This window comes from Labeo rohita, chromosome 5 (assembly GCF_022985175.1).
Source record: "Labeo rohita strain BAU-BD-2019 chromosome 5, IGBB_LRoh.1.0, whole genome shotgun sequence".
NCBI classification, from domain to species: Eukaryota; Metazoa; Chordata; class Actinopteri; order Cypriniformes; family Cyprinidae; genus Labeo; species Labeo rohita.
Genome location: NC_066873.1, coordinates 6,959,067 through 6,976,676, shown reverse-complemented (window position 1 = coordinate 6,976,676; position 17,610 = coordinate 6,959,067). Strand labels below are relative to the sequence as shown.

General features: G+C 35.3%; 1 protein-coding gene and 1 long non-coding RNA gene across 3 annotated transcripts in view; one reads left to right on the top strand and one right to left on the bottom strand.

The window, feature by feature from the left end:
• Window positions 1-3,946: 3,946 nt before the first annotated feature.
• On the top strand, window positions 3,947-8,724 carry LOC127164856 (uncharacterized). 2 transcript variants are annotated; one of them, XR_007827710.1, is made up of 4 exons: window positions 3,947-5,536; window positions 5,663-5,779; window positions 5,876-5,998; window positions 7,527-8,724. It is a non-coding gene; the product is annotated as an uncharacterized LOC127164856 (long non-coding RNA). The 2 variants fall into 2 exon arrangements; XR_007827709.1 differs by having other exon boundaries at window positions 3,953-4,302.
• An 895-nt stretch (window positions 8,725-9,619) lies between these two features.
• The window catches only part of hip1rb (huntingtin interacting protein 1 related b), a 50,859-nt gene continuing 42,868 nt past the window's right edge, over window positions 9,620-17,610 (bottom strand). Inside the window, exons 28-32 of the mRNA XM_051110269.1 lie at window positions 17,316-17,421; window positions 14,518-14,641; window positions 14,324-14,385; window positions 11,214-11,447; window positions 9,620-10,052 (exon numbers count right to left, since the gene is read on the bottom strand). Of these exons, the coding sequence (XP_050966226.1) occupies window positions 10,044-10,052; window positions 11,214-11,447; window positions 14,324-14,385; window positions 14,518-14,641; window positions 17,316-17,421 (535 nt within the window). The 3' untranslated portion in view covers window positions 9,620-10,043. The remainder of the gene's footprint in view (window positions 10,053-11,213; window positions 11,448-14,323; window positions 14,386-14,517; window positions 14,642-17,315; window positions 17,422-17,610) is intronic.

Sequence of the window (17,610 nt, the reverse complement as noted above, 5' to 3'; positions counted from 1 at the left end):
TGAATGCAAATCAGCAATTTTTATTAGTTTGCAACATGATTCCTGTTTTGCAGGCAGTGTGTGTTTGTCCAGAAAATATAATAACAAACCAGTATACAAGTAAGTTAAAATAGGGTTAAAACCATATTGGTACAATATAGAGAACAGAAGTTTTGCTTTTGGACTTTTCATTACATTCAGTGCATCAATGTACTTGTAAAGTTCCATTTTAAAGACAAGTAAGTGAGGTGAGCTTTAAAAAATATTTCGCTCTCAACAACTTTAACAAATGCATCTGACCATATCATTATCTGCCACCATTCTGCAAGTAATAAAGATTTTCTTTTCAGTAATAAAGATGTATTATTTCAGATCAACATATCTTACAGGCTAAAACTATGTTTGAAAATCTTTTTATAGTATAATAGCAGCTAGTGATATGTCTTGTTGATTAAATAGGGCTTGGTCAACTATTCAATATTGCATTTCTGCCACCTACTGGACGGAGAGTGAAGTGAAGAGTACAGTAAGAATTTTACAAAATATCTTCATGGAACATGATCTTTACTTAATTTCCTAATGATTTATGCTATAAAAAATTTGTAGAAACGCGCACACACACACACACACGAGTGTAAAATGGGGTGAAAAGAATGAAATTAAGAGTAACTATCTCTTATTTCCTGTTGCCCCTATATGTTTAGAGAGATACACTTTTAAAACATTAATCATGCATAGGGGTTAGCTGAGCAAAATAATTGTAACAATAAAATTTAATGTGGGGGGGAATTAAATCTTTGTCAAATATGCAAACTGAATGTAAAAACTGGTGAACAATAGTTCTTTGAGAGTAATTTGGTGTAATCCTTCTGAAATTATCCATGTAGCTGGATATAACAAAACTAAATGTCTGTTACGGCAGTGATCTTTTTGGAGACTGTAATGATTGTTTTAAAGCAGCTGTTGTTGTTTTTTTGTTTGTTTGTTTTTGTTTTTGTTTTTTTCCCAAAATGCATTTTCCTAAAGCTCCATGCATAATAATGAATGCAATAATGTATTATTCATCTCCTAAATAATCATAAATCTAAATTCTTTATTACACTATAATACTTATTTTGTGTATAACGCACAATGAATACCATGTTTATTAAGATCTGCACAAAATCTTATGAGTGGTTAGGAGTGGTTGAGTGTTATTTGAGTGTTTCCCGTGAGGCTGGTAATTGATGTGAGCTAGTTTTATAACTTGGGAAATCTCCCCACCCCGAGAGAGAGAGAGAGAGAGAGAGATAAAGAGAGAGACTAGGTCAATCACACAACAAAGTTCAGTGGTTAAACCAGATCTTTTACCCATACAGTATGCCTGCAAACTTCCATGGTGAGCAGCAATGCACCACTCTGACTGGCAGTCAATTAAGAGTTATAGATTAGGGCCAATATTATTCTGCAGGGCTCAGACAGCAAGGTAGGTCACAGCAGAAAGAATTTTTCAGTTATTTAACCTACAGTTAGTTACTGTAGACCAGATGGGCTAGCCTACGCTTCCTACGTGCATCAATGATCCTTAGGCGCTCAAGACCCTAATGCAGGTTCACGGATTGTCCTTCCTTGCACCAGTTTTGGTAGGTACTAATCACTGCATACCAGGAAAACTACCATTGTTTTGTGTTTTTTTGTTTGTTTGTTTGTTTGTTTGTTTGTTTGTTTTTTCTACAAACATTGTTTTTCTCCAACATTTTGGAGATTGTCAGATATAGTCATCTAGCCATCACTAGTTGACCCTTGTCAAGTCACTTTTTTGCACAGATCTTCTTGCTTGCCCATTTTTTTCTCGCTTCCAACAGAATTCAAGAACTGACTGTTCACTTGCTTAATGTTGTGATCAGTGTACATTTGCTTTCCATGCAAGAAGGTAAGAACTAAGGGCGTTTACTTCTCTGTGCAATCAAAATAATTTATGTTGGCCATCCACATCACTGTAGATGACCATGTTAATTAAGATACTATTTGAATAATGTGTTGTTTTCAGTAGATGGTATTTAATACCACATCCTTTAAATGGCATGCTGCTTTTCTCTGTACACTGTAAAAAATAATTTCACCGTTTAGTTGTTTCAATTAATTTTTTTAAGTTGACACAACTTGCAGCTACTCAATTTAATAAGGAAATCATGTTCTTAACGTCACATATCACGAGATCTCGTGATTTTCGATATAAATATTAGTGTTGGGTTCGAGTCCACCTAAGTCGAGTCCGAGTCTTTAACCAGTCGAGTCCGAGACGAGTCTGAGTCCAAAATGGGACGAGTCGGACTCAAGTCCGAGTCCCAAAGGGCCGAGTCCGAGTCGAGTCCGAGTCCAAGTAAACACTACTGTTTGTCAGTATCTTAATATTGTTTTAACCGAAAGCATTCCTAAACTCGGTCCTGGAGGGTCGGTGTCCTACAAAGTTTAGCTCCAGCCCCAATTAGACACACGTGAACCAGCTAATCAAGTTCTTACTAGGCATACTAGAAACCCCCCGGCAGGTGTGTTGAGGCAAGTTGGAGCTAAACCAAGGACCAGGACTGAGTTTGGGCACCCCTGTTTTTAACCTTTACAACTAGTAAAACGCAATGTCAAGTGAAAAGCAAAAAGCAAAGAAAAGGAAACCTCTAGTGGATCTTGCCATTTTGATTTTTGATTTCACAACATCTCATAATTAGTGTCCGTGCTCTGCTTAGCAAACTCAAAGTCATGTAACAGAAGTTATAGCTGACTTATGTCTTGTGACATATTTCAGAGTGAAACAGGTTTTGGAATGTGATACATTATAGGGTGGTACTTGACTTTATTCATTGATATAGTAAATGTGTAAATTCAAGGGTGGGGGTAAAGGAGTAGGTATCTTGGTGAATGGGACCTTAAGAGCAGAAGATGCACCTCTTTTATTTCTGATTGTGGCTGTGTGTGTTTTGGGTTTTATATGACTTTTTTTTCTTGGATGAAAATGAGGCTGTGAGGGATAAACCTAGTCTTTACAATGGTACACACTGTATATAAAGCCCTACATGCTTTCCATAAATTACAGCAAACTCACACCTGTTTTATTTTTGAATGCATTTATGGTTACATTAATTACAATATATTACATGATATAAAGAAAATTTGATGATGTGCCATTGAGTTATTAGAAAATCATGCACACCCAAGGTGGTTTTGGACCCATTAAAACTATTGCTGCAAAGATGTTAGAAAAATTATTTTTCTTTGAAGCTAGAAACTGCCACCATGTTTAAAAAATAATAATAATTTTAATAAAGCAAAAACTAATCAACTAATGTAAGTAAAACATTCTCAAGCTTACTGAAGGCAAGTAAACAATCCAAGTAGGCCTATTACATACAAACAAAAGGAATAATAAATATATTAATCAAAAATACAAATTAAATAATATTTTTTAAAAATAGAATCTTTAAAAAAAAATAAAATAAAGAATATATATATATATATATATATTTTTTTTTTTTTTTTTTTTTTTTTAGGTAGGTCTATTTAAAGGCTATTACTGAAATAGACTACTACAGACATTTCTTAATAAATGTTAAAATAAACCACTGCAAAATCTTCATTGTATACATTAAAGACGACGGCGGTTTCAGGTTTACGCTGCTGTCGCTTTAAGATCTGACACACAGATCAAATATTTTGGCACATTAGTATTTGTATTTTAGTATTATTCTGTTCGGGTTTACTTAAGACGAAACCGATTACTCGAAGTGTAATTTTTATGCATGTTATAAAAGAAACTAATGAGCAGATCCCTCAGAGTTTGTTTGAAGCGCGTATATTTGATATTGCTGACTAGGGGTGGGGAAAAAAATCGATATTGCAATATATTGTTGTGTTCTCTGTCGCAATAAATAATCGATACACTAACAGCCAATATCGATATTTTATTACAACACAAAATGATTAATTTACCCGTTGTCAGTGTCACTGTCACTACCCAATATCTACCATTCTGTTTGCGGGGGGCGCTGTTCGAGTAAATAGGGGTAAAGTGGCACAAACAGCGGCCGGTGAAGAACACAAGTTAACTAACAACAACAGAGAAGAAGCGCAGAGAATGGCGGAAAATAATAAAAAAACAAATCAAAGACCCACCCGCTAGTTTCCACTCTAAAGTGTGGAGACACTTCGGGTTTTACGAGACAGTCGACGGAAAGGCACTGGATAAAGACTATGCAATCTGCAAGAACTGCTTTGCAAAGATAAAATATAACAGCAACACTACGAATCTGCAAATGCACCTCGTTCGCTATCACGGTGAACTACTCTCAGGTGATAATGAGGGCAAACCAAGTCAGCCGACAATCACTACTGCGTTCAAAGCAAAGCTCCCCTTTGGGTCGCCGAGGGCAGAGAGTATCACTAAGTCCATCGCCGAATTTATTTGCAAGGACCTTCGCCCTTACAGTGTGTAGTGTAATAAATGTTTATCTGTCTAGCTGTACAGTGTTTACATTTAAGACCAGGAGGCAGTGAGTTATTATGCAAATGCATATTTCTTTGCACAATGTTGGAAATGTTGGCATTAATAAATGCATCAGATTTCCTTATTCCTTATTTTTCTTTTTCAGTCACATATATCGTGATATATCGTTGATGAAATTTCTTCCAATATATTGAATATCGTAGATATCGCGAATCGTGATATTATCATTATCGTGGGCCACATATCGCCACAGAATTGAATCGTGAGTTACCTGTATCGTCCCACCCCTATTGCTGACACAAACCGGTACAAACTCTTCTCTCGGTTATTGAAGTGCCTCATCGGACACATACATTATAAAACTATAGGTTTTTGAATAACAATAAAGGCATATATCTTGCATAAACAGCCTTGCCATAAGGATTGTGACAAATGTGTAAAATTAGCTTTTTTTTTTGGTTGTTCTAATTTACTGTGTTATGTAGTTTAAAAGCCTTTTCTGTATTGTAAAATGTAGGGTTGTGACGATGAGGAAATTTCCCCACCGGTTAATCGACATGTGACAACACCGGTAATACCAGTATCATCTTGGGGGTGGGGGTTTCCTTTTTTTTCTGCTTTTAAATAGCTTATAAATGCGTGCGTATTATACTTTCACTTTCAGTTTTGCGGGAATTGGCAATTCGGCGTCAATTGTTTGAATGGACGACAACGAAAGTACAAAAAAAAAAAAAAAAAAAAAAATCACTGATATTAAACACAGAACTTTTATTAACATAACGAAAAAAAAAACACAACGCCATTCTCTTTCTGTAAATTCGACTCCTCACGTGATAAATGAAATATGACGCATTGTAACCATGCTCAGTTTTTAATTATAGTGCATGCTCTCGTCTTAAGTAAATTATTTAGAATTATATTTTCCATTTAATTCAAATAAATATTTAATAAAAAAACGAATACTTAAAAAAAAAAAACAAATGTGGGGACGGCGTCACGGTGGAAAAGTGATGTCAAACCGGTAACACCGTCAACACCGTCTATCGTGGCAAGCCTAGTAAAATGGGGTTTTTACAATTGGTAATTGAAACGTAAGCTTGCAGTGACATTTGGCTTTCTCTATCAATATTTATTTATTTATTTGTATTTTTAGTGTTGTTTTAACATGTTTCTGTATTTTTCATGTTTGTGATATTCTGACTGAAGATCAGCATAGAATTCAACAATCTTGTGGTTGGACCTCAGTCAGTCCTTTTGCAGTTGTATCCATCAGTGCTATGCAGAAAAGGGATGACTATCACATTGTACAGCTTGGACAAAGTTGTAAGTAAATGTATTTATTTAGTGCACATATTTACTGGAGTTTGTGAATTAATATTATAAGGCATAGTTTAAAGCTTCCCTTTGTTTTTATTAAAGAACACAGGTTCTCGAGGTATTCATCCAGGACATGACTGTTGGCATTATAGTTGTGGGTGACCAAATTGAGCACCATCAATCTGCAGTGATGTGTTCTTATTAGCGTATCAGCGGCTGTAACACGTAAGTTTTCGATATGGTTCACAGTACTTACTGTATGTCATGATACACGGTACATTCACAATACTAAAAAAGCCAAAAAGTGTTAAAGGGATAGTTCCAGCCCCAGCAACAAAACTGTACCTTTTTTTGAGAATGTTGGAGTTTAGACTTTGGAGCAAGCAGGGCACATGCATGCCATTATGTAGATATTTACAATGCACTTGGCAAAGGGAGCAACGTAATTTCCTCATAACCTTCAGCTGGCATGTTTCCGTGACAATGCAGCATGGTGTCCGTCAGCAGATGTCGCTGTTTTAATGGCATAAATGTCTTTTTATTGTTGTTAGCATTACTGTTGCAAATAAACATACAGTTTATATTTTAAAAAGTTACATATTTAGTTTTTAGGGCCCGAGCATTGCAGTGCGAGGACCCTATTGGAATTGCTCTGTTTATTATTATATATTATATATTTAAAACATAAAATGTATGTTTATTTGCAACAGTAATGCTAACAATAAAAAGTAATGCTAACAATAAAAAGACATTTTCTATGCCATTAAGACAGCGACATCTGTTGACAGACACGTCGCTCCCTTTGCCAAGTGCATTCCAAACATCTACATAATGGCACGCAGTTGCCCTGCTCACTCCAAAGTCTAAACTCTAAGGGCTCTGCCCTTTGAAGGAGTAGGGCATATGGATGACCACTTCCATTTAGAATTTCCCCCGTGAATCGTTCGGTTCTAATACACATACCGTAACACCCCTAGTTGCTATTGTAATTTTTAATGTCATTTTATATTAGATTTAAAAAAACGTAATTTAACGTAATTTTTTTCAGTCCTTGATGCACGTTCACGAGAGTACCACGACAGCTGTGCACATTCCTCTGCTTGTAAACAAGGCGCAGCGCATGCATGTTCTACATCAGCACCACATACGTGTCGTGATACTCTTGTGAATGTGTGGGCAAGACTGATAATATAAGTAAATATTTATTTACTAAAAATATTTTGTATATAAAATGTAACATTAAAGTGACAGTACTTTGAATATAGTCTTGTGAAGTAAAATATGTCAGAATGTGCCAGTAAAAAAATTAAACGACTGGTATTTTCAGCATCGATTAGCAGCAGTAGAATTTTGGCAACTAGTTTCATAAATCCCTAATGGCTACAATTTCAGATAAACAATGATAGAACTAAGAGTTCACACCATCCAAATGAACCAAACTCTAACATCACCCGAACCTGGTGCACACCAAAAGTGCTAGTGTTGAAACACCCTTATATTCTGGAAATTAAAGTACTTGTTGCAGTTGGTCTGGAGTCAGCCATGCTCATGTAACTTACGCCTTTTTTTTTATTTTTTTACTTTGCCTCTTAATTGCTGTTTGTTGAGGTTGTTGTTGTTGTTATTATTATTTTTAAACATTTTTAACAGAATGTATTACTATAGTTAAAGTAATGTACAGTAGTATTCTATATTGATTCAATTGTTATATTTGCATGTAAAGAATTAATTATTTTTTTGTTGTTTTTTTCAGGCATCTCATGAAATTGAAGAATTAGTGAAGGGCATAGAAATGGACATCTTGATTGTGACTGAGGAGGAGCAATGGGAAATGCTTCCAAAAGAAACCATTGACGTTGCCATCATTTTTGAAGAGCGTCTTGACCTCACCGATATCTGTGACGTCCTGAAAGCATTTGTGCTTTGGACAGGTCTTCTTTACATCGTTAACATTGATTACCCAAAACACATGAAGCACACTTCCGATGTTCTCCAAAAACTTCTCATGAACATTGGTGGGAGCAGCTGTTCTTAGTGTGTTTACAGGCTATGCAACATGCTACGCCGCAAGAAATTTAGAATCCCTCACCTGTTGTTTTAAATGTGAATTAGTGAAAGGAATGTAAATATGTACTGCAGTTGTTACACTGAAATGAAATATCAATGTCGGAAATGGCTCCCAGTGCGGTTCAGGGTGGAGTTTAAGATCCTGATGGTTTGTGTTCAAGGCCATTAATGGTCTGGCCCCTGTCTACCTCGCGGAGTTGGTAGTGGTCTATCAACCAGCCAGAACTCTGCGCTCCTCTGAACACACCGCACTGGTTATGCCGAAGTTTAATTACAAAAAGTTTGGAGGCCGGTCATTTGCCGTTCTGGGTCCAAAGCTGTGGAACGCACTTCCGGAACAGCTTCGAAACAACACTGAGTTGTGTGTTTTTAAATCACAGTTGAAGACACATCTTTTTAGACAAGCTTTTGATACGTAGTCACTAACTCGATTGTTTTATGTACATTTGTGTTTTTATTTATTGTTGTCTACTGTGAGTCTTGTTTTCTCTTGGAAAGCGCCCTGGGCACCTTTTTGGTTGTTGTAAGGCGCTATATAAATAAAATTTGATTGATTGATTGATTGAATAAACACAATGGTTTGTATCACAAAAAATGTAAAATATTTTCTGCACATTTATCCAGTTATTAACCCTCTGAGGTTGAAGACCACACCTAACCCAACCCTACAGCAGGTAATGACTAAAGCCTTGCACATTTAAAAGAAATAGCTTACTTCTGTGTTGAAAAGTAAAGTGAATATTGGTAATATAGCCTAGGAGTATCAGTAGATTAGCATTAGACTCTATACACTTTTAGGGCAGAAGTGTGCCACAAATGTTGCTTTTGGCATAAGTCTTATTGTTTGACTTATAAGTGAATTTTTTTTTTTGTTCAGTAGAAAAATAAAGAGGTTTTTTAGTTGAAACCATTGTCCTTGGCAGGTGTCGGTTTTTGAGAGTAAATAAAAACATACAAGCATGACCATTAATAGCCTTAGCTCCTGACGATACATTGAGGTCTTACGAAGTGAAATGATCAGTCTGTGCAAAAAACTGGTCTAGTTCCAGCCCAGACAAATCATCACTGAAGAATCATACTATATATATATATATATATATATATATATATATATATATATATATATATATATATATATATAAATAGTACACAAATGACCAAAAAAGGCAATTTAATTTAATTTAGTCTATTTCACACATTTTTCTTTAAAATATTTATTGTTCTTTTTTTTTGTATTTATCACAAGGGAGAGTCAAACATGACTAAAATATGTTAATAATATACAGATGTTGATGCATAAAGACATTGACACATTTTAAGACAGACTGAAAAAGCAAAATACATTTTTGTAAGACCATAATTTAAAGAAAAAAATCCCAATTAAATAGATTCTGCTTATACAGTACTTGATAGATATGCGCACAACATTGCAGAATTATTTTCCACCATGGTAATACCCTTTTGTTTATCATAAAATGGAGTACATTTTAAATATATTTTAAATATTTTTTTTTATAAGAATCACACATAAAATAATGTTTGTGAATGAACAGGAAAAAATCCATTACAATACATTGTCTCTTACCTTAAAGGGATAGTTCACCTAAATATAATTATTAACTATGGTACTACTGTAAAAGTGAGGTAATAACATAGTATTGTGCAAGGAATCCAGACAAATATGATATTTTACTGATCAATAATCTGCCCCTGTAATCATAATTTGTGTAAAAAGAAATCAAACTGATTTTGCTGCCTCTAGTGTTCATTTCAGCTAAGTTTTTGGAGTTTTTCTTTTTTTTTTTTCAGTGAGCTTATGTTAGAATTTTAATTGTTTTGGGTGAACTATCTCTTTAAGTCAGACTTTATTCATTATTTGCCCTATTACATACTATGTGTAATGTAAATAAAACAAAATATCTTTAATTTAAAAATGAAATGATTTGAAATTGTACACAAATGATGAACACCCAGTACTATAGCTCTATATCTAGGATATATTTTTAAAATAATCTGTAGCCTCTAAGGCACTCTCAAATGGAAAAAAAGGCAAAGGTCTGACATGGAAGATACGGAAAAACATTTGAGTGACAAGACATAGAAAGTGGAAAAAATGAAACATAATAGGAAGATTTAAGAAGGGTTTTGGATGCATGGTGATTTGAGATTCAACAAGTCTTCAAATATCTTCATCCAGATGTGCTCACCTCAACTGTAAGAAAAGGACAGCTTTAGTAGATGATAAAAATGACCCAGATTCCTATGACAGACCAAAAATAAGAACTTTGTGTGAAAAATCTATTACTTATTGAGTGTGCATGATTCTCAATTACAACTTGAGTCTTTAGCTTTAAGAAAGTGACCATTCATATGTTTTATTTTTTATTTTAAGTTATTTGTATTATTTTCTTTTATTATTTAATCATTTATTCATATAATTTTAATTATATTTTTATATTTCACTGACTTTTTATTTATTTAGATATGAGAATGTCTCCATTTAAAAGTTTTTAATGTCACAGGACAATGTTGTGACAGGTGAAGCAGGAATGAAGTAGGAAGTCTGAGCACTGAATCCTACACAGCTAAGATTATTTAATAAACACTTGAGATTTATTATTATTATTAGTAGTAGTAGTAGTAGTGTTTTAATTAGCACTTCATCTCTTGCTTCACAGCTACCTCTGTGTAAACCTCTCAGGCTGATAAAACATGTTTAGTTAATACAGTTTTGTTAACTAATTATAAGACAAGACTTCTTGTTAACTGGTTTTGGACAAAACTCTGCTGACAGTTTTGAACTCTTACGAACTAGAAATTACTTGTGTCTGCCCTGGCTAACAGTAGTGTTATGCAGTATCACCTCTACAGTTGGTACATACTGCAGTGGTGAGGAAATATTTTAAATAATTAGTAATATGAAATGAGAATACTAGCAGGGTAGTGTTTACAAGAAGGTTGTCAACGTGTGTTAATGTCTGTGTGTGCATGTGTGTTATCCTATTGGCTTGGCCAATGTATTTTTTGAGCTCTTTTGGCATGGTGGGCTGTGTGGTTCTTTAAATTTACTGAAATAATGTGGCTGTGATTGGAAGTATAATTTGGAACTTTTTCATAGATGTATAAGTACATAGAAAATTAGAATGTCTGCAATGACTTTACACGTGGCTTTGCTTTATTCCAAAATGTCTACTAAATTAAATGAAGCTATTGTTTGAATTTTTATTTGATTTCACTGATTTGAAATCAAACTACCCATGCTATTAGTGACAACTCCATGCAACATATGAAAACACCTCACAGTCAATATGTAAACCTATACAGATGACAACAGGTAGAAAAGTGTGCAACATTTACAAAGAAAAAGTGTTACCGTGCTTTTGGGTGGGATGTTGGGTTTTTGTGCAAGAGCTGGTTTCTTCATTAGAGTGGGTTTAGAAGGTTTGGGAGAGGACGGCGCAGCGGTCACAAGTGGAGAGGCTCTCAGGCCATTGTCCTGAGCCAGTTGATCTACAGGAGCACCTGCTATCTCATAGTGTTTCTTCCTGAGCTCACCCAAACGCAGACGCTCATTATCCAACATGTTTTCAAGCTCTAGAACCTTCACCTAGGAGAGGAAATCAAAAACATGGTAAAATTATATGCATTGTATCAAGATTTCCCACAGAATTACTACTTGGTTTCAGGAACTTCCCCAACTCTGATGTCAATCATTGGAAATTACTGATGCTGCCTTGTTTTCTTCATCTGCCCAGATAAGAAAAAACGCAATAGTTTTCCAGTGTCATTGTCTAAACTTTTTTTTTTTTTAATTTTCTTTACTTTTTTGCTTTTTAAAACAATGTCTGTTAAAGATGTTTGTATATCTAGCATGTTTACATATTAAAACAATTAAAAGGTAGAACAGTGGTACACAAAAATGTTTGCTGCAGTACAATGTAATCGCAGCATCTCCATCAGGACTTTATGGTTGGACCAAAACCGACTTCTTATGTCAGCGTGCCCCCACCTTGTTACATTCTCATAGAGGTAATTTTATGCTTTATTTCAAACATCCCATCAAAACGGTAATTTACTGGCAATTTCTCATCCAGGAAATTACTATAACTAGTTTACCGGCATTTTTTAAAAAGTTCTGTTTACAAATGATCTCCAAGTTAACCAGACAAGTTAGGTCCTTTGCTTTTCCTACAGATTTTACGATTGTTCACACTTCAGGGTAAGAATGACAAAGCAGTGCATAGGATTGAAGGTCACTGTGTGTTAGCGTTACCCCCTATTAAAGGGTAGTTCAGCCAAAAATTCTTAAGTCACCCAAAAAATAATTAACTAAATAAATAAAATAAAAATTTATTAAATGGTTGTCATTTACTCGCCTATAATCCATATTAATTTTCTTCATCTTAGAAACACAAATTGGAAAAAAAAAAAAATCTACAATTTTTATCCCCGAACCGCGCTGTATTAGAAGGGCAAATAATTACGAGCATACAATGTCATAGTTATGTTGTCAGTTAAGTCATGAAGTTACCAAAAAGGCGATGCCAATGCACATGCATGCGTCTCATAACACTGTTTCTATAGCAACCAGAGTTTCTAATTGGCTCTTTTATCGAGAAGGTGGGACTATTTTGCCATACTGCACGTTACACTTTCTCCCATTCATAAGTAATAGGAGTGTCTTTGGTACATCTAAATTCTTTGATTTGACTCAGATCTTGAGTAAGACTTCCAGACAACAATTCTGTTAGTCAGCCCATTAAGTCAGCATAACATTGTCGAAATTTGTCATTCTTGGCTCACCTTCTGAAGAACCTGACACAACTTTAACACTACCTCTCTTACTTGAGCAGACTTCCATCAGAAGTGTATTGAGGCAGTCATTCAACAGCTACAGTAAGACAAGGTGTTTACGATAGACTTTAAGAAGACTTAAAGCTGAATAAAAAGAGGTTTATGGCTTAAGACCTAATTGTTTAACAGATTGTCAGTTGTTAAGAGACTCTTACATTGCCATAATACCATACTTTACCATACTTTGTTTCTTTCTTAATGTCTCATTCATTGCCTGGTTTCCGTTTATATGTGCGCTCAGGATGTTACTGGGTAAGTCAGAATGTTGTGCTAATTTGCCAGAATAAACAGGCTGCTTCATCTTTTACACAACTCAAATTCTGAAGCAAACTAGTACTACACAATGTGGGGAAAAAAACTATGTGTGTGTGTGACACATAGTTTCCCTGGCTGACTTCAAAGTGGTTCTTTGGCTCTAATAAAGTGAGCATATTGTTTCAGTACGATGGGTGGGAAATTGGGAAATAGCAGAAGGTTCTTCATCTTATGAGTAATGGTCTTATGGTAGGGCACCTTGCAGGTTGTCTTACCAGTAGTGTTGCACAGTATACTGGTACTAAAAAGGTATCGCAATACCCTGCTTTTAAAAATGATTCCGCATTTTACTAGTACCGGTACTTTAAGAATACATTTTGATAAGTGCCGTATTTTCTGCGTACTGTTTATTTAGGGCTCTATGATTACCGCAAAGTGGAAAACATGGATGGAATCGGGGGATCCAGTCAGAAAAACTGAATTTACTGCATATTTGCATTTAAACATGAATCCTGCACGTTCTGCGCATCTCTGTGTAAATGAATGGCGCAGATGTGTGGTTTTGTTTCCTACACAGTGTTTTTGTGGTGTTTTCAGCCTCTGCCGCCAAAATATGATTAATGTTAAATGAACACAAAAACATCATCTCTAGGACTGCTCTGAGAGTCACTTCATGAGCATTTCAGTTTGTTACTTGTATCTATGTAATTGTGAAATAAAAATACTATAACATTAAATTAAATTTGGCTTTATCCGTTTAGCTAAATTCCCAATGTTGCAAAGCTTTCTACATACCTGCAGGCTTTGTAGTTGCTCAGTCATGTGTAGTGGCACTAGCATGTGATTTTTCTTATTTGATTTTTTTTTTTTTTTTTTTTTTTTTTTTTTTTTAGTGGGATGAAATGTATTTATTTTTATTTATTTATTTTAGATAAAATAACTATAATCTCCATTTGGATCATGTTCTATGTTTTTGTCATAGTATTGGTTCAGTAGTAGTACCAATATATTTTAGTCAGGTATCGTATCAAAGTCAAATTTTATGGTATCGTGACAACACTACTTACCAGTCATGAAAATAGTGCAGCTTAACAATGAAGGCCCAGGACTATGGAGCATTGTCCGAGCACTTCCACAGAGTACTGTCTATCAAGGGTGGAGTTTTTTAGAAAACTATTAAGCTCCTAAAATCTTTCTAGCATTGTTTAAGGAGCAAATACTCTGACAGCTTAAATCTAGATTAGAGACAAATCTTTTTAACCAAGCATACACAACTTATTCTCCTAATCCCCCAACGCAGAAAAAAAGTATTTCAAGTTATACGTGCATATACACATCTACTTTAAAACTTCATTATGGATGTGACAAACAAACCTGTGACTCCATTTCTTCTTTTTTGAGCTTAATTAGAGACATGCCAGAGAAGTCCATGGTGTCTTAATATGCAAAAAAAAAAAAACAGAAAAACAAACAAAAAAGCAATGTCAACCAAAGAGCAATGTCAATGTCTTATTAAAGAAAAAACATGAGGAACCATGACCCAAAAACTCCTGTAACATGAAACTGACCCTTATCCTCAATCTGGTCCTGTCCAGTCTTGGTGGAAGCCACCACGTTAGCAGCCATCTCATTAACATGGCGTGAGGCCTGCTGAAGAACGCCAAGCTTCTTACTGCCACGGTCAGCTTTCACCTGCACATTGAAAGGCAAATATGTGAGGCAGCGCCTTAAAACATTCAAATAATAATAAATATGTACAGTACAGACGTAAAACAAAGGAAATATTACAAAATGTGACATAAAATAGCTTGCAGGGCTCCAGACTGCAAAATAATAAATATGTACAGAAAAACAATGTCAATACATTTTGTGGTGTATTTACTTGCAGACTGGTTAAGACAATGCAGTATAGATCATTATAGACCCTTTTCAGGTTTGGAATGCGAACTTATACTACAGTAGGATATACAGGTGCATCTCAATAAATTAGAATGTCGTGGAAAAGTTCATTTATTTCAGTAATTCAACTCAAATTGTGAAACTCATGTATTAAATAAATTCAGTGCACACAGACTGAAGTAGTTTAAGTCTCTGGTTCTTTTAATTGTGATGATTTTGGCTCACATTTAACAAAAACCCACCAATTCACTATCTCAGCAAATTAGAATACTTCATAAGACCAATAAAAAACATTTTAGCCTTCAGTTGGCCTTCTGGAAAGTATGTTCATTTACTGTATATGTACTCAGTAGGGGCTCCTTTTGCTTTAATTACTGCCTCAATTCGGCGTGGCATGGAGGTGATCAGTCTGTGGCACTGCTGAGGTGGTATGGAAGCCCAGGTTTCTTTGACAGTGGCCTTCAGCTCATCTGCATTTTTTGGTCTCTCATTTCTGATTTTCCTCTTAACAATACCACATAGATTCTCTATGGGGTTCAGGTCTGGTGAGTTTGCTGGCCAGTCAAACACACCAACACCATGGTCATTTAACCAACTTCTGGTGCTTGTGGCAGTGTGGGCAGGTGCCAAATCCTGCTAGAAAATGAAATCAGCATCTTTAAAAAGCTAGTCAGCAGAAGGAAGCATTGAGTGCTCTAAAATTTCTTTGTAAACGGATGCAGTGACTTTGGTTTTCAAAAAACACAGTGGACAAACACCAGCAGATGACACTGCACCCCAAATCATCACAGACTGTGGAAACTTAACACTGGACTTCAAGCAAATTGGGCTATAAGCTACCTCCAGACTCTAGGACCTTGGTTTCCAAATGAAATACAAAACTTGCTCTCATCTGAAAAGAGGACTTTGGACCACTGGGCAACAGTCCATTTCTTCTTCTCCTTATCCCAGGTAGTGGCTTAACAAGAGGAATACGACAACTGTAGCCAAATTCCCTGACACGTCTGTGTGTGGTGGCTCTTGATGCCTTGACCCAGCCTCAGTCCATTCCTTGTGAAGTTCACCCAAATTCTTGAATCGATTTTGCTTGACAAGCCTCTCAAGACTGTGGTTCTCTTGGTTGGTTGTGCATCTTTTTCTTCCACACTTTTTTCTTCCACTCAACTTTCTGTTAACATGCTTGGATACAGCACTCTGTGAACAGCCAGCTTCTTTGGCAATTAATGTTTGTGGCTTACCCTCCTTGTGAACAGTGTCAATGATTGTCTTCTGGACAACTGTCAGATCAGGAGTCTTTCCCATGATTGTGTAGCCTAGTGAGCCAAACTGAGAGACCATTTTGAAGGCTTAGGAAACCTTTGCAGGTGTTTTGAGTTGATTAGCTGATTGGCATGTCACCATATTCTAATTTGCTGAGCCAAAATGTGAGCCAAAATCATTACAATTAAAAGAACCAAAGACTTAAACTACTTCAGTCTGTGTTTACTGAATTTATTTAATACATGAGTTTCACAATTTGAGTTGAATTACTGAAATAAATGAAACTTTCCACAACATTCTAATTTATTGAGATGTACCTGTATGTCGATTTTAAACATTAACTGTAAAAGAATTAAGAATGAATTTGAAGAATCTTTGAGATGGGTAGGACGATAGGTTGAGAGTGACTCTTGAAGGACCAGCACCACATCCTCTTGTATGACACTTGCAAGAATTTATTTTATAGAATCTGCATTAAGTTTTGGGAGTTCACTTTTAGTCCATCTCCAACCTTGAAAGGTCTATTTTACTTATTGTTGCAGCATCTTAGAAGCTCACACCATGACGCCCTCACCACCGCCACTGTTGTCCAACTTGAACTGGTGCTGATACCTCAGGAATTAATCTCAACCTATCTGTTCATAAAACTTTTTCAAGCAATCAGTCTTCATGTATTTCATAATCACAATCACACAGCATGTGATTCAAATTAAGTGGGGGTCATGTTTCAGGATTTTTTATCTTAGCAATGTCCCTGAGAACCTGACACCTTGTACTTGTGGAGACTCCAGGTAGGTTGCAGTTTTAGAAAATGGCAGCACTGGAGACTAAAGGGTACCTGGTGGTTTCACACCCAATTTTTCACCTTAAATCTTTAGTCTTTTGGTGTTAACGTACATCTTTTTTTCTCCACATTTTTTCTGACCCTGCTGACCCAATGAGCATTTCACTGTCAAGTGGTCAAGATTTATTTTTGCAGTTTCTTTATTGCATTAGTTTTGTGTATTTCTCGTAGGCATGTAATCATTTTTTACGTTTCAGTCTGAGTTATCTCTCTCTTTTGGTGAAATTTCCTGATTTGTAATTGCTAACTCAGATGTATAACTTACAAACATCTTATCTTTTTGAAACACATTCAAAATAATTACAAAATTAATGCAGCTTCTGTTTTGATATTCAAATTGATATTATAATATAAAAGTAATACCTTAGAGGCTGCAACAAGCTGTGCAGTGCTAGCAGCAATCTCGTGAGAGCAGACAATCAACTCTTCATACTTCCCAGTGTGCAACACCACTTTATCAGCAGAATCACTGTTGTAAAGGAAAAGCATATTCATTAACAACAACATAACTAATGCATTCCCTCAAATTGATATGCAAATTTTGCTTTGAAACACAAATAATATTTTCAAATAATAAGATAATGCTGCTAGCAAATAAATAAATAAATAAATAAATAATTTCTGTTTTATAATTTTATGACAATTTCAGAGTTCTTAA